The 25,726-nt window shown below is 40.5% G+C and overlaps 1 protein-coding gene across 5 annotated transcripts in view; it reads left to right on the plus strand.

Moving 5' to 3' along the window:
- The window catches only part of RHOBTB3 (Rho related BTB domain containing 3), a 31,066-nt gene extending 5,351 nt beyond the window's left edge, over positions 1-25,715 (plus strand). For 2 of the 5 annotated variants that reach the window (XM_072031197.1, XM_038171058.2), the window contains exons 3-12: positions 3,573-3,765; positions 6,153-6,301; positions 7,831-7,942; positions 8,724-9,089; positions 11,366-11,478; positions 15,351-15,462; positions 16,681-16,854; positions 18,047-18,213; positions 19,539-19,635; positions 22,451-25,715. In XM_072031197.1, the coding sequence (XP_071887298.1) occupies positions 3,573-3,765; positions 6,153-6,301; positions 7,831-7,942; positions 8,724-9,089; positions 11,366-11,478; positions 15,351-15,462; positions 16,681-16,854; positions 18,047-18,213; positions 19,539-19,635; positions 22,451-22,566 (1,599 nt within the window). In that variant the 3' untranslated portion in view covers positions 22,567-25,715. Of the gene's footprint in view, positions 1-3,572; positions 3,766-6,152; positions 6,302-7,830; positions 7,943-8,723; positions 9,090-11,365; positions 11,479-15,350; positions 15,463-16,680; positions 16,855-18,046; positions 18,214-19,157; positions 19,500-19,538; positions 19,636-22,450 lie in introns of those variants that run through there. The other 3 variants (XM_072031198.1, XM_072031200.1, XM_072031199.1) reach the window with 3 other exon arrangements.
- Positions 25,716-25,726: the final 11 nt, after the last annotated feature.

Genomic DNA, 25,726 nt, shown 5'->3' on the forward strand with positions numbered 1-25,726 from the left:
ATGAGGCCTCTGGGAACGTGCCTTTCTGCTCCGTGTTTGTGACAGTAACATCCATCCTGAAGAACAGACTTTGGGTGTGCGGGAGAGCTTAGGGAAACGGCAGGAGGGTGATACAGATGGGGTGTTGTGATGCTTTGGATGGGCGCATCCAACATTGTTCTAGCTTCTTTGATATGCTGCACACTGGCTCTCATCCTGGGAAGGTGCACTCCAACCCCACAGCTCTGTCAACATCACCAAAATCCTTTTTAGTATTAGCAGAGACACACAGTGCTGGCAGGGGGTAGTGGAGGAAACCACGGACCCACAAACCTGCTGCAGTCTGCTCTTGAGAGCCCATGAGACTTTTTTCCCTAGCAGTTCAACAAAGACGTGTATTTATGCACCCATGCAGTTATTTTCAGTAAGGGTTTCACCAAGTTTCCACACACGTGCAGAGCTGGAGATGTGGCAGGGAACAAAAAGGGCACCTAGTGCATTACCTGTAAGCTAATGGCTAAGCTTTCTTGTTGTTGTTTTGTTGTAAAAAATATGCTTTTAGTATCATTTTCAACAGGAAAAATGATACATATTTCATACATATTTTCTTGCTGTATCATACTGACCTTTTCACCACTGTTGTGTAATCTCCACAAGCTTGCAGTCAAACACAAGTCTTCTACAATGTGCTCTGATGGGATCGGGAAGAGCCCCAGAGATGCCACTAGTTGGGATTAGAGCTTGGAGGGTGTTCAAGAATGGTCTTTTACAGGATGATGCTCTCTTTGGAGAGCTGGGATGAGAGCTGAGGCTGGAGCAGTGTGCCCCTGTGTGTTAGATTGTGTCGTGTCCAGAGCTGCCACTAGGGCTGATGCCCAGTTAAGCACTAGGGTTAGAGGTGGTTCTTTCCTTTGGGCATGCTGAGTTCATATTCACCAAAACCTCAACAATCTTCCCAAAATCTTTCTTTGTGGCATGAAATGGTGTCAAAGTCCATTGGAGGTTTAACTCTGTAATGGAGGCAGCTGCACAAACCATATACAGACATATGACAACATGTAAATATTGCATATTACATCCAGTATGAAGTTTCCACAAGTATTTTTTATTAGGAATGCATTCGCTTGTTGCAGAGTTTTTGTATATTTGTGCATCTTTGCTCTAGTCCCCGGTGGTGTTACTGATCCCCAACATCTTAGTGATAGAAATGTGCAAACCTGAGCTTCAACACAAGCAGACAGAAGGAAACTGAAAAGCAACAGGCATGCTTTCTGTCTTCTGTCATACAACAACTAAACGTTTTATATTTATTTTTGGATTGTATTTTATTTTTCGTTAAACCTTTCACGTGGTAAATGTATGCAACCCTACCAAAATATTTATGTGGAGATCTTCATCAGCTAAAAAATATTAGAGCTGCCCCTTGAATGTTCTCGATTTTTTCCTGGCAGTATGGTGATGAGGTGCTGTGAATGCCCATCTAGCTGGCTGTCTTAAAGCACTGTACCTGGTAGTCTCACTGCTACAGGTACTAAACTTGTGTTACTGCATTAGCTTTATAAATTCACTATGAAGCAAGTGTGTTCTGGCTACAGATTTGAATGTTTTTGGTTTGGCTGGGCTAAGGTTTGAACTTTTGCTGGTGCCTAGGAACAGCCAGTGAGAAAAAGATGAAACACATAGTTCGAGCCCTCTGATGAGACTACGCTATGAAATAGTCATGTAAAGGAAGCTAACCATCACCAATTGAAAGAGGGTAGATTTAGATTAGCTATAAGGAAGAACTTTTTCCCTCTGAGAGGGGTGAGGCACCAGCACAGGCTGCCCAGAGGAGCTGTGGCTGTCCCAGCCCTGGCAGTGCCCAAGGCCAGGCTGGATGGGGCTGGGGGCAGCCTGGGCTGGGGGAAGTGTCCCTGCCCATGGCAGGGGGCTGGAAATTGGGTGGGATAGAGGTCTCTTCCAACCCAAACCATTCTGGGATTCTGTTAAGTGAATCAGGACTGAAGCTGATACAAAGCTGGATTAGCACAGCCAGGTTATTTTAGAGTAGGACAGGATGGGATGGGAGGGGAGGGCGTAGAATAGAATAGAATAGAATAGAATAGAATAGAATAGAATAGAATAGAATAGAATAGAATAGAATAGAATAGAATAGAATAGAATAGAATAGAACAGAACAGAACAGAACAGAATTTTGTTAAACCATGGTGAAAGTTTTCCTTAGCCTGGGATTATAATAATCTCTAACAGTTGACTTGAGTAAAATCCACCAACAGCATGACTTTTAAAGCTCATGCCAGCATGGTGAATCATTATACTATAGCTATTCTTTATAACTTGTAAATTGTCTGTGGTTCTCTTATTCCAGAACAAGGACACCTACTAAAGAAATTAATGGGAACACCTATTAGGCTTTGAGTTTATTTCTCGGCTTAATTATGTGTAGAGAAAAGCTCTGAATTGTGTAGGATGTGCGCTGACAGTCTAGGCAAATATTTGCCAATTGATAGACTTCCAGCAAGTTCCTACTTCTCTTGTACTTAAGTGTAATACAGCTCATTCAGCACAGATTTGAAACAGTGACTCTTTCGGAGTGATCCCATTGATTTCCCTTCACCCAACCCAAACTTTGAGTCCTGTTCTTTTGTCTCTTCTTTTATGACTATTTCCTCCTCTCTTCCACATCTTCTGCATTTCATCATTGCTCGTTTCCTTTTTTTTTTTTTTTTTTTTCAAGATCATATTTTATGTTAGCTTTACTTCATGCTGTATAGTACTGTTCTGAAAGGTTATACTATTTTAGATTTTTGAATTGATATTTAGTTCTCTGGAAAATTTCCAGATTTCTGTCAAGAGTTTTCAATTGAGCAGATGTGCAAAGCCATTGCTATTTCTGAGCTAGTATTTGGTAAAGGAGAAATTCTGAAATTGGAGATGTCATGCAAATGACTATATGAGTATCAACCAACATTATGTGTAGATGCAGCACAGTTGTAATTTAATTGGATGCAAATTAATTTTAGAGTTTAAATCTTACTCTTACAGCCCACGGTAATGAAAAACTGAATGAGAAATTGAAAAAGGAAGGTTAGTTATGTCACATAAGTCCTTGTATTGAAGACACTAGCACTTGTTTCTGCTTGGAAGCTTCTGTGAAGCAGATAAAAATTACACTCAAGTGATAAAAGCTGTATCTAAAGGTTCATAAGTAAAAACTATTGTTCTGTGTAACCCTCTACCTAAAATATTATTATAAATAATGGTTTTATATGAATTGCTACAAAATTTTTACCACTTTTATTTCCTTAATAGAAACATATGAAAGTTAAGTATTTTAAACAGCAGTGTTTCTTTCTGCAAATTATATCCCTAGATAAATACTATCTGAATAACTTGTTTTGCAAACAACAGAATTACAGAGCATCAATTCTGGTCTTTGTTGCATGTCTTCAAATGAGATATTAGACTATCAGTTAAAAGCATGCCTGTAAGGTTTTGCATTAAATTATATTGAATAGCTAATCTTTTGATTTATAGACAAGGGATTCTTGACTTTTTTTTTCTTTTTTTTTTTTTTTTTTTTCCCTGTTTAGGATATATTTGACAGTGACTGGTACACCTCTCGCAGTCTTATTGGAGGAGCTGATATTATTGTGATTAAATACTCTGTCAATGACAAGACCTTGTTTCAAGAAATAAAAGACAGTTATGTCCCAATGATAAAAAAGGCATTAAACCACTGTTCAATTCCGGTAATAATTTCTGCTATCGGTGCAAGAAAAAACCGTAAGTATCCGATCTTCTGAAGCAATAGTTAAAATGCCACTTGGAAGTTCGACATGTAGTAATTTCAGTAGAAGCTGATTGTTTTTCCAGGTTGTTAACAGAACAATTAATCTGTCAGAATGACAGTAATGTGCTCATGTATTGTGGTTCTGCAGGCTGGCATGTGGGCAAGAACCCTTATGGTTAATTAATCCTGATGACAAAAGGCATCCTATCCTGCTTTGACCTCTGCAACGACTCTTCTTGTGGAGTCATCAGAGGTTTAGGATTAAAGAGACATAAATTTGAGTGTACGAGACGAGCTCTGTAGCTGTGAGCTCTCTCTAGCCATATTGCAGGTTCCACATATCTCCAGCATTAAAACTCAGTGCATCAGCCTGCAGCCTGAGGTGGTGGAAAAAGCCTCTGCATCCTCTAGGGTGTCATCAGAGGAGCAGAGAGACAGCCCTTTGGTACCGCACGGGCTGCGCAGGAGACCCACGACAAGGGCAGAGCACACTGATGTGTAGCTAGCAGGGAGGTGCTGCTGTGTCACGCTTAGGGAAACCACAGTCACACGGGTGTGGATTGATACCTTGGTGTCCTGCAGCTGACTGGGGCAACACTGGTAAGAAGATGTGTACAGTTTGGGTAGACATGAGTAGCTTTTGTCTGCTTACATCCTGAAGTAAAGTAGAAAAAAAATAGCATAGATACCAACAGAATAACCACATAAACTTCATTCTCTATTTCCAGGTGTTTTGCATTGTGCTTTTGCTGGTTTTCATAGTCTGTTTAGTCATGGGGTTTGATTTTCTTACATGTTTTCTTTCCAAGACAATGAGTGCCAAGCTTGTGACCTGGTTTTACTTTAAGAGTTTGACTGAAAGCAATGTTTCTGAGCATTTCTCCAGCTAAGAGTAAGAGATGTGGTTTATGAACGTATCTATAGTCATTTGCTTTGTGAAATATAAATAAATATTAAGCAGTATGACATATATCTTCTGTGGACATAATGTTCAGTTTTGCCAGCATCTATTTACGTCCCGTTTTGCTCAGTGATTGAGATGGGGTTGTTAAAGAACGCTGTAAGAATTAAATCTTTCCCTCCTTTCCCTTTCTTTTCTTTCCCTTTCTTTTCTTTGCCTTTAACTTCTTTGCCTTTCCCTTCTTTCCCTTTATTTTATTTTATTTTATTTTATTTTATTTTATTTTATTTTATTTTATTTTATTTTATTTTATTTTATTTTATTTTATTTTATTTTATTTCATTTCATTTCATTTCATTTCATTTCATTTCATTTCATTTCATTTCATTTCATTTCATTTCATTTCATTTCATTTCATTTCATTTTATTTTATTTTATTATTTTATTTTATTTTATTTTATTTTATTTATTTTATTATTTCGTTTAGTAAGTCACCAACAGCGACAAAATGCTTTTATGCTGTGATTTACACAAGGGCAATAAATCTGCCGTCCCAGAGGTAACGTTTCATTGAACTAACCCTGGGCTTCCCCATTTCTTTCCCTTCCCTGCACTTGCTGTCTTCCCCAGCCTCCCTCTGCCTGCCTCCCTGCCAGGGGAGAGGCCAGGGCTCCCAGCCACTGCCTGGGTCATGACCCGGCTGCTGGGGCTCGCACTGCACCCCTTTGTTTGGGGGAGGTACGTGCGGGCCGATGGCTTGCTCATACTCATTACTAAGATTTTAATCCTTTGTAGTAGCAAGTGCTGCTGCCAACAGAAATAAAAACAGCGATGTTAACGCATGTTGCCCGTGGGCCAGAGCAGTGGGAACAAGTGTAGAGCATGTACGGCATATCTGGGAGCACGTTTTTGCAGGCAGTTCTTGCTGGCGTTAGGCAAAGCCAAGCCCAGGTGGCTAACAGATTTCTATCAGTAACAGCATAGTCTTAAAAAATAGCTACTATGGCATAAAGAATTATGTAAAACCTGAAAATAAATCATACTCTGCTGTATGTGCGTGCTCATGGCAGACAGGACTGTTGGTGGAAGTTTTTCCTTTCCATGCCTGGAGTGCATGGAGAGGCCGCAGTATGGCAGGCTGGAGGGTGGCAGCAACCCATGGTGCATGTACCAACCCCAAACCAGCGTCCTGAAAGTCCTGCTCAACTCTTCTGCCTCGAATTGAATTTAAATAGAATCCAAATGGTATTTAAAATAATGTTAATGTAGGATAAACTGAGTTTTGAATAGCGGCTGGTATCTTGAATGGACTAGAAGAAGTTGTTCATGTTGATGTGATTGCAGATTTCTTACCAGAAAATTGCTGTGCTTGACTGTTTTTTATTTTCTGAGCAGAACATCCTTACAGCTGTTTAGGGAGATGGGTAGTCTGGGTGGTTGGACCAAAACGCCTTACACGCACCCTTGTTTTGTCCACAGTGCCCTGTACCTGCCCGCTGTGCACCTCGGACCGGGGGAGCTGTGTTACCACCTCCGAAGGGCTCCAGCTTGCTAAGGAGTTTGGAGCTACTTACCTTGAGCTGCACGCCCTTAACGACTTCTATATCCAGAAGTATTTTGGGGGTGTGGTAAGTGAGGGGCCGCAGGGCTCCCAGCATGGCACGGAGCAGGCCTGATGGGCCTAATGGGCCCAACAGCCCAGCTGTAACTGCCTGCTGGAGAAACGGGGGAGGCCGTGGTGCACGCTGCAGGGACTCCCCACACACTTCTGGTGCTTTTTTCCTGCTCAAGTGTGATAGACCCCAGCTGGACAAGGCACCTTTGACAACCTGATGTGTGGGTTTGAAAGAGGAGACCTGCTTGAAGCTGGTGGTTTGAGTGGGTGGCCTCCGCAGGTCCCTTCCAACTGTTATTCTGTCACGTTCTCGTCGCTTTTTTAAGTTTTACTGTAATTGCTCAATCCCTCTGTTGTCCTGCTCATGAAATGAGGACAATAAGATTGCTGAAGTGACCGATTTTTCAGCATATTCTTGTGGTCTCTCAGCAAACAGTCATGGCACTGTCGGTAATCCTGAGCAGAACCTGGGGTCAGTTGCAGTAAAGTCAAACAAGGCAGAAGCTCAAAAGCTTGTTAAAAATATTTCATCTTTAATTAGCACTTTATTTTTTCTCTCCCCTGCAGGCAGGGAGGTCCACAGAACAGTTTCAAACCACAGTCTTTCAGACTTCTCCATACAATTGTTTCACATTTGCATTTCATTTTCAACCTTATGCAACATCGGGGTTTTTTTTGAACCTTTTATTTACTTCCCTGGTAGCATCTGGATTTGAAGAAAAAAAACGTAGTTCTTTTAGCCCAGTAATTTCACATGGTTTGACAGCTGTCCCTGATGTATAAGTGCAGTGTGCTTCCATGGGATTTGATAGCAACTTGAAATATCTGGCACAAGGTAGCCAGTTTTTATTGGATCCATTCATTCCCAACTAAAACGAAGGAATCCTCACAACATCTCATCCAAGCAGAATATTCTTCTAGTATTCATAAAGCACTGTGCATGCTACTGGAATGCATTGGGTGCTGAAGGTGTTTAACACCTCCATTACAACTAGAACCATACCACCATTAATGCCTCTTTGCTCATTTTAAATTAATCATTCCACCTGAGGTACATTTTTATTGCAGTGATCATGCTTGCTGTCTCTTGTAGTAAAATGCTGTGCTCACACAGGTGATATTTTAACGTGGCTTTTCCAGAAGGCACTATAGCGTTGTGTGGATTGCAAGCTGAAGAGCTCGTGATCATTAGACAGGTGCTAGTGATGGAAAGATCATTAGTCTTATTCCTCTCTGTAATTGTGTAATTAGCATCTACTAAAGTTGATAAGCTGAATATCTTTGTGCCTGTCATTTTTGAGAAGATGAAACACAGGAGAGATAACCATCACCATGTGAATAAATAGTCTTTTAAATTACGCTGATTTCAATCACATTTGGTATCTTCTGATAAGGAAGCGCCAGAACATTGATAACCTGGTTGGCCCTTCCTAATGGCAGTAGCTTCAGCCCTGCATGTCGGGTCCACTCATTGTTCATAGATTCGTGGATAATATGTTCTTAAATTAAAAAGATTTGTTAAAATTGTATTTTATATTTTAGCTGGAATATTTTATGATCCAAAGTTTGAATCAGAAGTCATCTGAAAAAATGAAGAAAAGAAAAAAGAACCAGAAGCGCCATCGAGTGCAACCCCCTCAGCTTGAACAGCCAGGTGCTCGCTGATGTCTGGTCTCTGCTGTATTGTCTGCTATGTCTGTGGTGTTCTTTATGCAATTAATGCTTTGTCGTAATTATTCAGAGCGGTGTTATCTGTCATCAGCTATACTGGTTATGATGCTTGGGTTGCATTGTCTCTTAGTGTAGTTTAATTAATATAGGGAGAATTGTGTAGCGACATGTAACATTGCAATCGGCTTCTAATTTGTTTCAGACACAAATAATAAGAGTCATTTTCTGGTGCATTTTATGGTGTACAAACTAGTAAAAGATGAACATACAAATTAGAAAAGGAAGTCATTACTTAAGGCTTTATTGTTCTACAATATCAACAAGTAAAATTCCTATTTTCCTTAAAGGAAAAATACTTGAGTTCCTCCTGCATGTGATGTCCAAGCACCTGATGCACATATCCAGAGAAAGGATTATTGACAAGATTTTGCTTCTAAATTTGTAGCTAAATATGCTTCTAAATATGTCTTGTCTTGCATGTACAAGAAAATACACTCAGATCCTGTAGCTTTGAGACTCACAGCCAATATTTATTTCAGTCATAAGTGCCTTAAAAGGTTTTGTAAGTTGGTAGACATGCTTTGCTAAACAAGTTCTACTAAATATTTCCATTTTAGGAGTATTTCACTAGGCGTATGCGAACTGCATCAAATATATTTTTTTTTCCAAAAATTGGCCTTGATTTGATCAGATTTCTGGAAAAATAAGTGTTCTACAGTTAATAATTGCTTTAGTTTTACAGACCAGCTCCTTAACTTTTGCAGAAAAATTGCCGATCTTAAAAGGCGAGGCCTCGCATTACGACTCTGACCTGCACAACTTGCTGTTCTGCTGCCAGTGCACGGATGTGGCCTTTTACTCAGAAGACTTCAGCAAGGTGATGGAGGCTCACAAGGTCATCCTGTGCTCCGTGAGCCAGGTCTTCATGCTGCTCTTCAACGTGAAGAGCCCCGCAGATGTCCACGACTCCTCCGTTGTGCGGACAGCGCAGAGCCTCTTTGCGGTGGACACCGGGGCCGAGCTCCCAGTTCCTCGTGGCTCTGCAGAACCCAGCCCCCCAGCCAGGGTGATTGTTAAGGACTCTGTCTTCTGCTCCTGTCTGTTGGACATCCTGCACTTCATCTACTCAGGTACCTGGCTGCCTATTTCTGCCGTGGCACATGCCTTGCTTGGGAGCACGTGCACTAAAGCAAGGGCCATCTCTAGGCTGAGTTTGGCACGCATGCGCTGTGCCACATCGCTACACCTGCCTGGCTCTGAGGAGCAATGCTTGTTGGAGAGAAGCTCTCCACATATTTCCATTAAAAAATAAATTGTCTGTCACTCCAGATCTATTCAGCATGATACTTTACTTATCTACAGCCATAAGCTAACATCAATGATGTTTCAAAGCTTTGCCAACAAAATAGAGAACTCATGATAGCTGCAGGGTTCGGGCTTTGAAAGTACTTTAAATGTCCGCATGCTCCAAACATGTTAAAAAGAATGCAGAGTTACTGAAGTAAATCTTACATGCTCTTTCTCTTCTGGACATGGTGCTATTCAAAAGAAAGTAGTGACATCTGGTTTCGGTGCAGAGAACTTCTCTATATTGCATATGCTTTGCTGCTAATGAAATCGAGGCAGTGATCTCATCCAAACTAAATTAACCCTAGCTATATATTAATATTGAACTAATATATATATATATATATATTGTAAAAGTCATCTCCAATAAATATATATATATATTTATCTTTTAAAATATTGCTTAGGAATCATCAGATGAAGGAGAAATATATTATATATGTATTTTTTTTCAGAGGTTCCTGTTATCCGTTATAAAATATTCTGCAAGCTGTTAGTGCATAAGAATATAGACTTTTTTTTATATGTGGAACAAGTTAGCAGGCTTTTCATTGATGCATTCTGATGTTAATGGTAATAAAAAAGACCTAAATAATTATATTGTTAGAACTCCATGTATAAGGGAGCTTAGTCCATGTATGTAGATCCATACCTGCTTAACACATGAAAAGGATCTTTCCTCAGTGACTGAGACTTGAGTACAGGCTTACAAAGGTACAAGGGAGGCTCATTCAGCTTTCAACCTGGGAAATCTCCCCATTAGTACTTTCAAACAGAGTGTTGAGCATGGAGAACAGATGCAGTTGTTTTTTGGTGTGAATAGATCCATTATTTTATTTATTGGTGGCTCAAGTAGAAGATAATGCTTGGAATTTCAACACATGAAAGATAAGTACAGTGTCTTTATCTGTTTGTGTTGTTAATTTACCATTAACGTTTGCTGATGTCTATGTATTTTTTTTATTTTTGTTAATGGGAACCGAAGGGGTGAGCAGCTTTGCACAGAGGTGGGTGAAACTCTGCTCGAGGTCACAGCTCACAACCTGAAGAGAATTGTCTTCAGTCTTTGCAGTTTGGTACATCTGAGCAATGGCAATGACTTCTGAAGACATTTAAGGCATAGGCTGAGAAGAGATCAGGCCATGAGACAGTGTCATCATTTCAGCCTGTTAGGACCATGGCATCATGCTCACAAGATTACAGGCACCTACCATCCTTATGCAGGAGCTGTTAGAGCTGCAGAGTCTCGGTGCCCTTTCAGCTTCTGGGTGCGTTTTCCACATTTGGTAAAGCAGAGTGCTGTGAGGGCAGTGCTGACCTGTTCTTTATCCTGAGTTTTTTTTCTCTCTTTGGACCTTCCCTGCTGCAGGGCCCTGTAGGTCACAGATGAGAGATACTGAAGAAGTGCCTCCCATCTTTGAGATTTACCCCAGCAAAGTCTTTGAGGATAAACTTTTTTTTTTTTTTTCCTTCCCAATCTGGCTACTGTCACCTGATTTGCATTTACAATTTCGCAATAATGTTATATTATTTCTTTACCATAAAGAAATTTTTGACAGTTGGGGCCAGAATCTGTGCCTAAGCCAACTATGAGCCTTCACAAGTCATCACAAGAAGTGTTTTTTATTTCTGTCCAACTTAGTTTTTGAAAGAAAACTATGGAGAGACCTAAGAGCATATTGTGGTTTTGACTCTGAAAACAAGAAAGAAAGAAGTTCCACTGCAAACCATGCTCTGTTTTCAGTTACCAGTATTCAGCGTAACTGGACATGGAACTTTTCCGATTCAGACACCTACAAAGCAATGCAACCAGTGATGCTGGTTGATCAGATGCCATAGAAGCCTAATAAATAGTGAAGCATTCTATATTATTGTAAAAGTCATCTCCAGCTTACCATGAAAGCTTGATTGTAGCAGAATCACATCTCCCAGTTTCTGGGCACACCTTGGTAAAAAATATAATTTCTGCAGGATGTGTTTGGTATTGATAAGAACTTTTCTCTGCCTGGTAAGTTCTGGGCCTTAATTTATAAGCCAACTTTGTCTGTTTTTGTGACAGGTGCTTGCCAGTGGGAACGACTAGAAGAGGATATAAAAAAGAAGTTGAAGGATTCTGAAAAAACTGAACATGTGCTTGAGAAAGTTAAATGTATCCTGAAAACTCCAGGGAAGGTACACCTAAGCCTCTTGGGGTAACTGGTAGTATTAGTTACTTGCGTTCTTAGAAAATTCTTCTCTAGACAAGATTTCATTGTCAGCTTTGTACTACTTTAGTTTTAGCTTATGTTTTCTTTTACTGTTTTGTCAGTAGGTTGTTCATATGTGTTTACCTATTTATCTCTGGTTTAGAAAGACAGAGATGCTGATGTAATGTGCTGGTGGAATGCAATCAGTAAAAAGCACATAAGTGGGTCTCCTAACAAGATTACTCATTGAGAGGGCTTTAAACTAGGTAAGAAGGGCGACGGGGCTGAAGCAAGGATTGTTGGGGCTGTGCCAGGGGGAACAATGGCAAGGCCGGGAGATAAGGCAATGGCCCAGCTGAAGTGCATCTACACCAATGCACGCAGCATGGGTAACAAACAGGAGGAGCTGGAAGCCATCGTGCAGCAGGCAGGCTACGACTTGGTTGCCATCATGGAGACGTGGTGGGACCACTCTCATGACTGGAGTGCTGCGATGCCTGGCTATAGGCTCTTCAGAAGGGACAGGCAGCACAGAAGGGGTGGCGGTGTGGCTCTCTATATTAGAGAGTCTTTTGAGGTTGTAGAACTCGAGGCTAGGAATGACAAGAGCGAGTCCCTTTGGGTTAGGATCGGCAGGGACAACAAGGCTAGTGTCCTGGTCGGGGTCTGCTATAGACCGCTGAACCAGGATGAGGAGACGGATGAGGAGTTCTACAGGCAGCTGACAGAAGTTGCGAAATCTTCAGCGCTTGTACTCGTGGGGGACTTCAACTTCCCTGACATATCCTGGAAGCACAACACAGCCCAGAGAAAGCAGTCTAGGAGGTTTCTGGAGAAAGTGGAAGATCGCTTCCTGACGCAGCTGGTTAGTGAACCTACCAGGGGTGGTGCCCCGCTAGACCTTCTCTTCACAAACAGAGAAGGACTGGTGGAGGATGTGATTGTCGGGAGCTGTCTTGGGCAGAGTGACCACGAAACGGTGGAGTTCTCCATTCTTGGCGAGGCCAGGAAGGGAACCAGTAAAACCACTGTATTGGACTTTCGGAGGGCTGACTTTAGGCTGCTCAGGACACTAGTTGGTGGAGTTCCTTGGGAGGCGGTTCTGAAGGGCAGAGGGGTCCAGGAAGGCTGGGCGCTCTTCAAGAGGCAAATCCTAATGGCGCAGGAGCGGTCTGTCCCCATGTGCCCAAAGATGAGCCAGCGGGGAAGACCAGCCTGGCTCAAGAGAGAACTGTGGCTTGAGCTTAGGAGAAAAAAGAGGGTTTATAATCTTTGGAAAAGTGGACAGGCCACTAGGGAGGACTATAAGGATGTAGCGAGGCTGTGCAGGGACAAAATTAGGAAGGCCAAAGCTCATCTGGAGCTCAATCTGGCTACTGCCGTTAAAGATAACAAAAAATGTTTTTATAAATGCAACACAAAAAGGAGGACTGAGGAGAATCTCCATCCTTTACTGGATGCAGGGGGAAACTTAGTTACTAGAGATGAGGAAAAGGCAGAGGTGCTCAATGCCTTCTTTGCCTCAGTCTTTAGCAGCAATACCGGTTGTTCTCTGGATACCCAGTACCCTGAGCTGGTGGAAGGGGACAGGGAGCAGGATGTGGCCCTCACCATCCACGAAGAACTGGTTGGTGACCTGCTACGGCACTTGGATGTGCACAAGTCGATGGGGCCGGATGGGATCCACCCAAGGGTACTGAGAGAACTGGCAGAGGAGCTGGCCAAGCCCTTATCCATCATTTATCAGCAGACCTGGCTATCGGGGGAGGTCCCGGTTGACTGGCAGCTAGAAAACATGATGCCCATCTACAAGAAGGGCCAGAGGGCAGACCCGGGGAACTATAGGCCTGTCAGTTTGACCTCAGTACCAGGGAAGCTCATGGAGCAGATCCTCTTGAGTCATCATGCAACACTTGCAGGGCAAGCAGGCGATCAGGCCCAGTCAGCATGGGTTTATGGAAGGCAGATCCTGCTTGACGAACCTGATCTCCTTCTACGACAAAGTGACACGCTGGGTGGACGAGGGAAAGGCTGTGGATGTGGTCTACCTTGACTTCAGCAAGGCTTTTGACACCGTCTCCCACAGCATTCTCCTCAAGAAACTGGCTGCTCTTGGCTTGGAGTGGTGCACGCTTCGTTGGGTTAGAAACTGGCTGGATAGCCGGGCCCAAAGAGTCGTGGTAAATGGAGTCAAGTCCAGTTGGAGGCCAGTCACTAGTGGCGTCCCCCAGGGCTCGGTGCTGGGGCCGGTCCTCTTTAACATCTTCATCAATGATCTGGATGATGGCATTGAGTGCACCCTCAGTAAGTTTGCAGATGACACCAAGTTAGGTGCGTGTGTCGATCTGCTCAAGGGTAGGAAGGCTCTGCAGGAGGATCTGGATAGGCTGCACCGATGGGCTGAGGTCAACTGCATGAAGTTCAACAAGGCCAAGTGCCGGGTCCTGCACCTGGGGCACAATAACCCCAAGCAGAACTACAGGCTGGGAGAGGAATGGCTGGAGAGCTGCCAGGCAGAGAAGGACCTGGGAGTGATGGTGGACAGTCGGCTGAATATGAGCCAGCAGTGTGCTCAGGTGGCCAAGAAGGCCAACGGCATCCTGGCTTGTATCAGAAACAGTGTGACCAGCAGGGCTAGGGAGGTGATCGTCCCCCTGTACTCGGCTCTGGTGAGGCCGCACCTCGAGTACTGTGTTCAGTTTTGGGCCCCTCGCTACAAGAAGGACATCGAGGTGCTTGAGCGGGTCCAAAGAAGGGCGACGAAGCTGGTGAGGGGCCTGGAGAACAAGTCCTATGAGGAGCGGCTGAAGGAGCTGGGCTTGTTCAGCCTGGAGAAAAGGAGGCTCAGGGGCGACCTTATCGCTCTCTACAGATACCTTAAAGGAGGCTGTAGCGAGGTGGGGGTTGGCCCGTTCTCCCACGTGCCTGGTGACAGGACGAGGGGGAATGGGCTAAAGTTGCGCCAGGGGAGTTTTAGGTTAGATGTTAGGAAGAACTTCTTTACCGAAAGGGTTGTTAGGCACTGGAACAGGCTGCCCAGGGAGGTGGTGGAGTCACCATCCCTGGAGGTCTTTAAAAGACGTTTAGATGTAGAGCTTAGGGATATGGTTTAGTGGGGACTGTTAGTGTTAGGTCAGAGGTTGGACTCGATGATCTTGAGGTCTCTTCCAACCTAGAAATTCTGTGATGCTGTGATTCTGTGACTTCACAGTAAAATGTTATCTATGTCACATTACATGTCAATAAAAACTTATAATATAGAATTAGTTTTAACAGCTATTTACACGTAGAGCTTATAGATTCCCTGACACTTGCACTTGCACAAAATATTTCTGTGATGTGTAAATGGGAAATCATCTTGCACCATCTTGAGATAACATAATACACAGATCAAAAAGTTACCTAGTGTTTTAAGCTTCCGATTTCTCAGTTGTAGCTTGCCAGTCACACATGTCCACAGCTAAACAGTTAATAGGGTTGGATTTTAAAAGTCTGGAAAGCTTTTAATGTAATACGCCTGAACTGCTGTTTTTTGTTCGTTTGTTGTTTGTTTATTTGTTGGGGGGAGGGTTGTTTGTTAGTTTTCTTCTGGGGCTTTCATCATACCTTCAGGCTACTTCTATTTCACATTTCTTCAAAAGCATGAGGGCTAGAAATGAATTGGAACAGGGACTGGAAAGATATAAAGGGTTGTGGAGTTGCAGATGTAGGAGATGCCATTGGGTGGGATTAGCAGGAGAGCATAACGCTGAGAGCGACAGGCTGCTGCTTAGTCTCCCCCCATAAATCATGTCTTGTAGTCATTTATTTTGCGTTCAGCTATACTTGTCAGATTTTTATTAATAATTTATTTTGCAGCTAAACAATTTGAGGGATGGCAGCTCTCACCAGATAAAACAGTTGTACAATACTTCTCTCAGGCTGTTCTTTAATACGCCTGTCCTGGCGGATGTCATCTTCACAATACAAGGTACAGTAGCTCTGCTCCACCACATCTCCAGCAATTATCCTCCCTGAAAAAATAATGGAAAAAAAAGGGAGGCAAATGTATTTTCCAGTGCATCTGCATGGGAGTCAAAACTAAGTAAATGTATTCACTTTCCTGTCATGGTGGAAAACATTTTTTTGCTCAACTTGTCTGTATGGATGCTTTAAGGTAGTGTCCATGCTCAGCCAGCTCTTTTTTTTTGTCTGTGAACAATGTACTCAGATGCACAATATGCTGGAGTAGCATTCATGACTTGTTCTGGAAATGAAATGCCTTCATCCTTAAAACAAAAATGATTTAAAAAAAAAAAGATGCATACTTCTGTGAGAATAAGAATGAGATTGTTTTAAATGCTAATGATTTTCTCAATTTGTTCACACCCACCCTTCATACAGAAATGGCCTTTTAGGGTTAGACAATTGTTTAATTATTTTAGCTTTAAGTCTCAGAGCCAAACATGAAACATTAATCCCTCAAAAATAAGCACGCGTGGACAAGCAGATTCTTTCTAGATGTTCTGTTTAATATGCAGTAAAAACAAAAAAATCTTTGCAATGAGAACAGAATCCTCATGTTGAGTTTAATGACACAAACAATTCAGCTCAGTATCCCATTCCTGAGAGAGGCCCTGTGGGAAGCTGGTGAGACCATACCACCACTGTGTATTACACAGAACAAAAGTTACCAGCAAATGAGTCAACATGTATTTAAAAAAAAAAAACACATACTTATCCACTAACAAAATGTGGACCTATTTTTAATGGATGCTGAGTCTTCCACGATTTTTTTCCTAATTCATCAACCATGATAATTTTATTACAATTTAGTAATTACTCTAGTCTTTTTCAGGCAAACGGATTTTTATTCTGAAACTAATCCTTGAATAGTGAGAGTTGCTCTAAGTTTTCTAGCTTACAAGCATGCTATGGCACCATGGGAGCCCATTATGTTTGTGTAAAAACTCATAGTGTGATTGAACCTCCTAATCAGTACGCAAATCTACAACTGCATGCACATACATACCTGTTTGGTATTAGTTATCTATTGGCTATTGTTAATTTTAAACACTCTAAAATTGCTTTTAATCGTGCTAAGTGGCGTGTAAGCATTCTAAGATAATAGAATATTATTATTATCTTTAATATCAAGATCTTACTGTGTATATAAATTCATCATCAATTTTTCTCTTGCGTCCTTCAGGTGCAACTGTACCAGCACACAGAGCAGTTCTGGTAGCTCGCTGTGAGGTAATGGCAGCTATGTTTAATGGTAATTATCTAGAAGCAAATAGTATTCTGGTTCCAGTGTATGGGGTTTCCAAAGACACTTTCCTCTCCTTTCTAGAATATCTCTATACCGACTCCTGCTGTCCAGGTAAGAATATTTAAAAATACACATATTTTTCCACACTGAGAATGAAGGGATAGGGAGCAATGTAGCAGCATTGATTTAGCCAGAAAATGCCAGTATTTTTCTCAACAATGTCTCAGGAAAGAAAAATTGATAATATTTGGCACTAAAAAAAGAAATCAATCTTATTCAAGTAAAATCAATATGCAAACAGTGATTATCACTAATAAAAAACTGCTGTAGTAGTTTTATGCTTATGTTGTAAGACTAAAAAAAGTGAAATTTTGTTTCTTGTACACTACAGCATTTGTAGTTTTCTTTCTGCATCTAAGCAGTATTGCTTTGAATCTTACTTTGGGATTTTATTACCAAATTGTCATTTTTGTTTGGCTTACATTTTACTAAGCTTAATGTAACTAAAATTAAATTGCAAGAATACCTTATGTATATACACTGATATCTTATTTGCTTATAAAGCCCTTCTAATGAACATGTGCATTGGAGTATTTGTAAAGGAAAAAAAAACACTAAAATATTCTTTGCTTCTTATCTTTTGTCTTTTTTATTAAGAACAGAAGCAGTCACAAAAATGAAATGTGGTTTATATACAGATAATCTTCCTTTCATAGAATGATTTATGGTGTTATTCTTAATTTTGCCTTTTTGTTCCTCTTAAATAATTCTAGTTTGTTTGTTTGTTTTTTCACTTTTCTCTTCTCAATCCTTCTCATATTTCACTGTCCACTGGTTTAAATATTCAAACTCTATATCACATTTGGGAAAAAAAAAAAAGCTCCATTCTTTGGCCTTTTCATTGTATTTACTCTTACAAGTATTACAGAGGTTCTTTTTCAAAAGAGAATTTAGAAAGCTAAATCCTATTATTATTCATCATTCAATTTAAAGAGATTAGTAGCATTTGACTTAGCATCTTCAAGATATGGGATATTGATTACAGTTTATTACTCTTGCCTTCTAAAAATTTACTAACTACTTTTTTCCTGGTAATTAAATAGTTTACCAGGAAAAAGAAAGTGATATAGCAAACAACAACAACAACAACAATAATAATAATAATAAAGAAAAATAAATGGTAACAGCATCTTGATTTTGTGTTCAGCATTAAATATTTGAAAGATCATTCTGTGAAAAGCAGCTTTTGAGTGTCTTCTCAAAAAAGTAAAGTACTTGTAACTGTTATTCTGTTGTTTTTCAGCTAGTATTCTCCAAGCTATGTCCCTCTTGATCTGTGCAGAGATGTACCAAGTAATGAGACTCCAGCATATCTGTGAGCTGTACATTATCACACAGCTTCAGAGCATGCCTAGTAGAGAACTGGCGACCACAAGCCTCAGTATTGTTAGCTTGCTCAAAAAAGCTAAGGTATGGATTTTATATATTAAATCAGAATGTATATGGTCACCATAATTAGTGGAGGGATTTTTATTTTTATTTTTTTAATCCTAACTGTTATGATTTTTTAGATCTTAATAATTTCACTTTCAAGGACAAGTGTTGATATAATCTGGTGCTTATGGATTTTTAGTGGCACAAGGGTGGATAAAATAAGGTCTTCATCAACCTTTTATTGCAGAAATTACAGTCATATCATATTTTGTGCAATTTTCTTCATCAGTGACACATTGCAGTAATTCAGCTTTATTGTTATTCCTGCCAAAAAGGTGCATTTAAGGCAACTGAAGATGCAGTACCTCTTTTTTTAGTCAAAAAGAAAATTGTATTATATCTAACTGTCACAGAAAATCTCTGTGACAAAATCCAAAGAAGGATTTTATGGAGAAAAAAGAGAGAGCAAAATGCCATGGTCATAAAAAGAGAATAAGGCAAATTAAATTTATTATATATTGGGAGATACATAAAGAAGCAACCTGTTGATTTACAGTAATGAAACACTTTTTTCTTTTAAAAGTGAACCCAATTCTGAAATGTTCTGATTAGTAAAAGCGACATAGCTTTTACCTCCTGTTTCTGAGTTGCCACAGGAGATAGGACACCAGTTTATATACTTACAGGCTTTCTCTCTGTGAATGCATGTGATGATGTACATCTTATTAAAAATACATCTTCTTAACTGCGTTTTTTAAAAGGTGTGTTTTAAAAGTTATTCTCCTTTTGTGCCAATATTTCAGTAAGTTAGTAGGGATTTCCACGGCATTTCCTTCACTGGCAGCACCTGAAATGTCTCACTGGATTTTCAGCTCTGAATGTTATGCTACTGGGCTTTGCTGCTGTTTCGAAATCAACCTAGGTGCATCCAGGACGGATGGTGAACCTCTCACACATACAGATTTGCTTCTGTCCCCCAGGGGGCTCCAGCCACTGGAGCTATGAGAATACCCTGCTCACTGAGCCAAAGAGGAGGTAGAGGATGCTCCTGTATGACTTTTTCTGAAGTTCTGCTAATATGCAGAAGCCAAAAGTTTCAAGATTCATGACCAAAAGACCTATGGATTAGATCACACAGCTTGAGGAGGGCAGTTTTATCATTCATTCAAGAGTCAACATCTGTTTAAGTATTTCTGCCAGTGACTTTTTTATCTCCTCCTGTAAAAAATTCATCTAATATACTGCTGTGCTGACAGTGGTAATCTGATACATTTTGGCATGGGAGGTGTGGTTGTTTTTCTCCTGTACTCTTAGACTTGGTAGTATTAAAAGTGTTGCTTGTATCTCCTTTCTTCTTGCAGTTTCACAATTCTGATTGCCTTTCAACTTGGCTTCTTCATTTTATCGCCACTAACTACCTCATCTTCAGTCAAAAGCCTGAATTTCAAGATCTTTCAGGTAGCCCTTACCAATTATTTTGAAAAAAAATGAAATGTTTTTCCGTTCTGCTTAGATTAGAAGTGTGATGCTGAAGAATGCTACTTCTGCATATGATGATTAGGACTTACTTAGCTATATAATCTAGAGCAAATACGAAGCCTTTCGGTTCACCACCCTGGTGTACAACAAGCATGAGGCACACAGAGGGCAGCGCAGCCAGCACCCCGCACCCTCGTCTTTGATCCCTGTGCTGACGACTAGCACAGTTGGTCCCACCCAGAGCTGAACTGACGAGGGCAATGTGGTCATCATATCTCAGCCCTAGCACACCCTTACGTCTGTAAGTTTGTGTGGTCTGTATTGAGTCACTTCCAGTACCTGCTGTTTAAGGGTGGGGATTTTTGTCCATGGAAAAAAGGATTCCTGTTGTAGTCTCCAGCAGGTATGTTGAAACCAAGAAACTAACTAACATCCTTTTCAAGTAATTAAATTCAGGCTCTTCCAGGGAATGGAGATTTATTTTTCAACCCTGACTATATTTGTTTCCTGACATTTAATTCCAGAAAGTTTTTCCTGTTGCCTGCAGGACTTTTTGTCACTCAAGTGAAGGTGGTTTTGGCAGGTGCAGCTCTTGGGCCTGGGGATTATATTCGGGCTGTTTGTAGGGGGTCAGTGTCTTCAGAAGGAAATTCTTTGTAGTGCACTGACGCTCTCTTTGGCCCTGAATTGTTTAAAAGTCTTTTTTCCCCATTTTTATGGCTTGTATCTCTCTGTGTGATGACAGATTTGTGACTGTTATGAACAAAGGAAGGAGGGCTGGGTCCTTCTTGCTTTGTTTGGACGTGGGCTCTATCTTCCATTGGGCCATCTGCCCACCTTCTAAAGACCCATTTTATGCAGTCAGAAATGGATCACGTCTGGGAGCAGGACACCTGTGCTGGTGGGAGTCATCCACATGGGGTTCATCCTCCTCTGGCTTGGTTTGCTCTCCTTCCTGCTGGTTGGGGTGGCAGAGAGTGCGTGCCTGAACCTCCCTTGCTGCGGGGCTTCACCCTTCCTGAGCTTCTCCTGTCTGGAAGGGTGCTACCACCACATTCAGGACACTGTCTGAGACTCAGGCTTTCACAGGCAGCCCCTGAGGTAGTCCACTTTCTTTGAGCACAGCAGGTCTCTTCACACTCACCATAAATTATTTCTTAGTGCAGAAAGAGCTCCATCAAGAGGCTCAGCTTCAGATAGCTATGCTAAAGGCTTTAAGGTCTAATGCTGCTTTTCACTATCAACGTCAGCAGGATAAATATTATTTTACCTGTATGGATCCAGAATTTCTAAGAAATTTGTTTATTAAGTGCTGTTTTTTCTGCTGTGGGAAGCTGTAAGTGTGCTTCTGCCTGCATCTGCAGCTACACAGGTGGATGTCAGTCTGTGTGTGAGCCTCCTGTGAGAGTTGTGCAAGTGAAACTTAGGAGACTTCTACTAACGGTCAGGACATGCTCTGACAGTGCCCGAGTAGCTTGGGGATGAGCTGTACAATATTACCACACCAAATGTTTGCTGTGCCATCACCTGGAGTGTCCTCTGTGCCCTCACCCCTTGTGAAGCACCCAGGGCTGATGTGGCTGTTGGCTCTTTGACGAGGTGTCTGAAATCTCAGCGGTGACGGACACCCATTTTTGAGGCCAGCTCCTGGTGGAAAGTGCTCATATTCACTCAAGGGAAAAGGGTGCCCGACAGGTATTCTTCGAGGTTTTGGTAGTCTGCCCTTTGCTGTTCTCTTTCCTCCCAGTCTCTACCAGATGATTTGTTGAGGGATTGACACGCTCCGCTCTACTGAACTTGCACTGGGCAAGGTGGGGGAAAGAAAGAAAAGTGCAAATGTAAACACAGGTGGATCAGGTGAAAATGTCTTGTTCTGACCTGCCAGGGCACAAGTGCTCTCACAGGTACAGCTCCGGTGGGCAGCTCGCTCCTCAGAAAGCAGCAGTTACTGGTAGTTGACCTGTATTGTTCAGAACATCACAATGTAGCATCACCTCTGGTTTCAAGAACAATTGACCAGGGAGTAGCTGTTTTCTAGTTACTTTCCTACAGCTGAAACCCTGAAATCATCAAAAGCAGCTCTGCATTTTGCTGCAGACAAATGAAAGATGCTGCCTGTTGCCCATTATCAACATAACTTCCCTGGCCTTGCTGCTCTTTGGGTGCCTGGGTTCGGGTCTCTGTCCCACCTGGCCAGGCAGCTGCTGCTGCAGGGCGACCCAGGAGCTATAGGGCTGTGGGCTTCAGTAGTGAAAAGGCATTGTTCTGCAAAGGCAGAGCAAATTCACCTAAGCAATGTGACCAATACCTGTTACATGATTTTATATTGTCAGTGACAGAAAACGTGGCATAAAAGACAAAAATCTTGATAAATTCCTAGTTGCCCTCTTTACCTTGCTTTTTGTAATCTCAAACAATTGGCATAAGGATTGAAATACCCTCACCTGCAATGTTATGGTATGGAAAAGCTCTTGCAGTTTAGTTTGTCTTCTAAGAATAAAGAGTATCCATCTTTAGGGGGATCTCTCTGCTCTTGGAATGAGTGTTGTATCCATTTTATTAACTAACGTATTTACTGCTGACTTAATAGCAATGAAACATCATGTCAAATTTTTGTATCATGGGTACTAGACTAAGTTCTTGATGAAATGGATGCCATCATTCATTCCAACTTTACTTTTTATATTGTATTTATATCTGTGATGTTTTAAAACCAATTTTAAGAAACTTTGTGCAGCCTGTACACTCATACCCCTCTGTATATTACATTTAATTCATTTATTGCATTGTTTAGTGGAGGAGCGCAATTTTGTAGAGATGCACAGATGGCCGTCCAACATGTACCTGAAGCAACTTGCTGAATACAGGAATTACATCCACTCTCAGAAATGTCATTGTGCAGTAATGTAAGGAGACTGGACATAATCGAAGTGCAACTTGACTGGGAAACCTCTGATTGGGGATTATATGGAGCATAAAAATCGTATCAACAGCAAAAAATAAACACTGGTGTTCCTAGAACATTATATGCAATACTGTAGTGCACTTACTAATATTATTTGCTTTGATAATAAATGATTCTACTTTCTTCCTTAAAGCAGTAAGAACTGTATCATGAAGAATTATTTCAAGCATAAGGATTTCATGCTCATGGGAATTCAACCAGGCCATGTCATGACTGGCATCTGTTCCCCCTTTTAAGTTCTTTATTGCTAATTTTTAGTGGTGTTCATGGTTATTTTCAGCTGTAAAGTTGTTGAAAACAAATATTATTTTTTTCTACATCTGCAAACAATACAAGAGTAGCAGAGTAAGCAAGCTGAGAAGCCAACTCTTAAGTCCTTTAAATATCTCAGAACACAAAAATTTACTGCAGCATTTATTGGTTTGCAAAATAAAGGGTAAGCTTAATTCATATTTTAGTAAGCATTCATTTTATACTTCAAATAGGTTTTTACTTTCAGTGGAACTCTTATAGGCAGGGAGCAAACAGTCATTCAAACGTTCTGTGGGAGAAAACTCACTGGCAGTAGTGACTTTTCTGGTAAAAGTGGGTCTCATGGTCAGAAGTCCTAGCATCAATGTTTGAAATCAGTGTCCTAATGGTGGAAGGAGGTGGCCTACAGCTAGGTACGATGGTCCTATGAGGAACATCACCTGTTGTAAAATCCTTATATGGATTATTTTTATATTTCAATAAAATTTCATAGGTAAATTGTTCTTTCATATTCTGTGCTAGAAACATTTTTTTTTTTCCTGGTGATATTATGCAGAGGTTTTTTTCGTACTATTCTGGGACAAACAATAAAATAAGAAATACATTATGACTCAGCTGCCTGCTACAGGCTAAAAATTCTAAAGTTAGTTTTGCATTAGATAAGAATGATAAATCATTTTTATTTTTAACTTGTCACCTGGAAATCTTAAAGTTCTTTAAAGAGGAGATATAACTATCCACGTGTTGCGTATAAGCAGTTAGAAATACAGAACATTAAGTCACTTTTTCAAGACCACTAAATAAAACTGAAAATAGCGAAGAAAAATTATTAGAAAAGTAATATGTATTGAATTGAAATTTAAAGTTTTTATTTCCTTCCTAAAGTTATGATACCATTTTAGTAGAAAAATAGAAATTCTAGGCATAAATTAATAGATAAGACTAAAACTTACATTTTCTTGGACCATAAAGTCATGAGCAAAAATGAGCACACAGCTGAACCATAACTTTCCTGGGTACCTGAAACATGCTGGTCACAGATGTGCTTCCATCACTGGCGACTGAGAGAAGATACATTTATATGCCTCACAAGGACTTCTTGTACAAAACCGAGACAAAAATTGTGTGAATGTGTTGCATGCAGTCCTAAATTTTCAATGTCTTGAGAGCTTTCCCTTTTTTTTCTGTTAAAAGATAATATGTTGCCGACAACATAAGTAGATAAGGTATAACAAAACGCTATTTTAACTTTATGTAAATGTTTTATAGACATTTAAAATAGGCTTTATGGGAATATGAACTTTGTATCCAACCAAGAGAAATATTTTGGTATTATGTGTTACAGTCAGTGGTAATCACACATTTTATACTGAGAAGCCAAGCAGTGTGACAGTATTTATTACGAATTCATAGATACACTGCATATTACTCTTCAGACATTAAAACAGTTTTTCAACTTATAGAGTATCCCCATAACACCACCTGTATCAGGTGGAAATATGCTAACTTTGCAGACATAGAACATCTGAAAAATTTAAATTCTTAGAAAAAGTGTAATTATAAATTCTTATTTTTATTCAGTATGATGATTTTCTGTAGAAATGTATTTATCTTAGAGCTATTTTTAAAGCTGATAGTTTAACATTCTAAAACACAGCTGAGAGTAGGTCATGATGTTTGGTTAGTTGCTGTTGGCAAATTTATTAGTATTTTGATATATGTAGAAACATATAGATTTTGGATAGTCAGGAATTAAGGCATCACTCAGTTTGGTATTTGTGAATAACTTTGCATAACATGTTAGGATGTTAGCTATAGTATAAAGTAAAAATTATGAAGAAGCTGAAAAATATTATTCAGACTAGTGGCTTTGAAAAGAGTAAAATGTGGGAGGAGGAAAATTTATGTGCTAGAGCAGGAAATGTACTCTTTCAGATGTTTCACGTAGAGTTATCTTACTAGTAACATCCACTTGCAATGCACAGAGTTATCTTGCTAGCAACATCCACTTCTCTTTAAAACAGACTTGCCACGTTCTGATAAACAGTTTAATGTATTGTTGACAGATTCAGTTTTCAGTTCTCGTAACTGCCCACAAGAACATTTTTGCTCTGAGGAGAATTAGGATTTGCCTCTAAATAGAGTCCGAAGAACCAGTGACGGCCGCAACCTGATGGGGTTCAAACCTACACTTCTTACATAACTCACAGAGCAGCAGAGAGCCCCCAGTGCTTGGGTGGGGAGACCCAAACATCCCAGTGCCAAGCCACGGGGCTTGCACAGGTCCCAGCATCTCCCAACTCTGAGAGCATCAGGCACCTTGGGCTCAAAGGAAGGAGCAGTTGGTGAATTTGGGTACTTAGGCAGGAGCTGAGCAGGTTTTAGAGGGTTTGGGATGACATTTTAGGACTGACATTTAATTAGAAATTTAACTTCAGAGTCTCTCATTAAAGCTAAGTCTAAAAATCCACTTTTAGAAGAAAATTTGTTGAGTAAGAGCTTGCACAGTATCATTCTTGCTGTATTGATACATGTGTAGGCTTCTTCCAACCTAGCATGGAGCTCTACAGAGACTAACGTGGAAAGTTTCTGCACTAACAGTTAACCTTATTATAGTCCTTATTATAGTTAAGAATCTATAGTGTTGTTTTTTGTTTGTTTGTTTTTTAAATAAAAATTAATAATTAGAAGGAAGAGAAGTTATTTTATTAAGCATGTACTGGAACTCACCATTTCCTATGTGTTTTTTTTTTTTTTCTTTTAACATACTGTGATTAAATGTACATGTTATTAGATTTAATATTTATTTTTTTGTTGTTACAAAATAAAAAGATTTTCTCTAGTCGGTCTCAT

Source organism: Anas platyrhynchos, chromosome Z (assembly GCF_047663525.1).
Source record: "Anas platyrhynchos isolate ZD024472 breed Pekin duck chromosome Z, IASCAAS_PekinDuck_T2T, whole genome shotgun sequence".
NCBI lineage: Eukaryota > Metazoa > Chordata > Aves > Anseriformes > Anatidae > Anas > Anas platyrhynchos.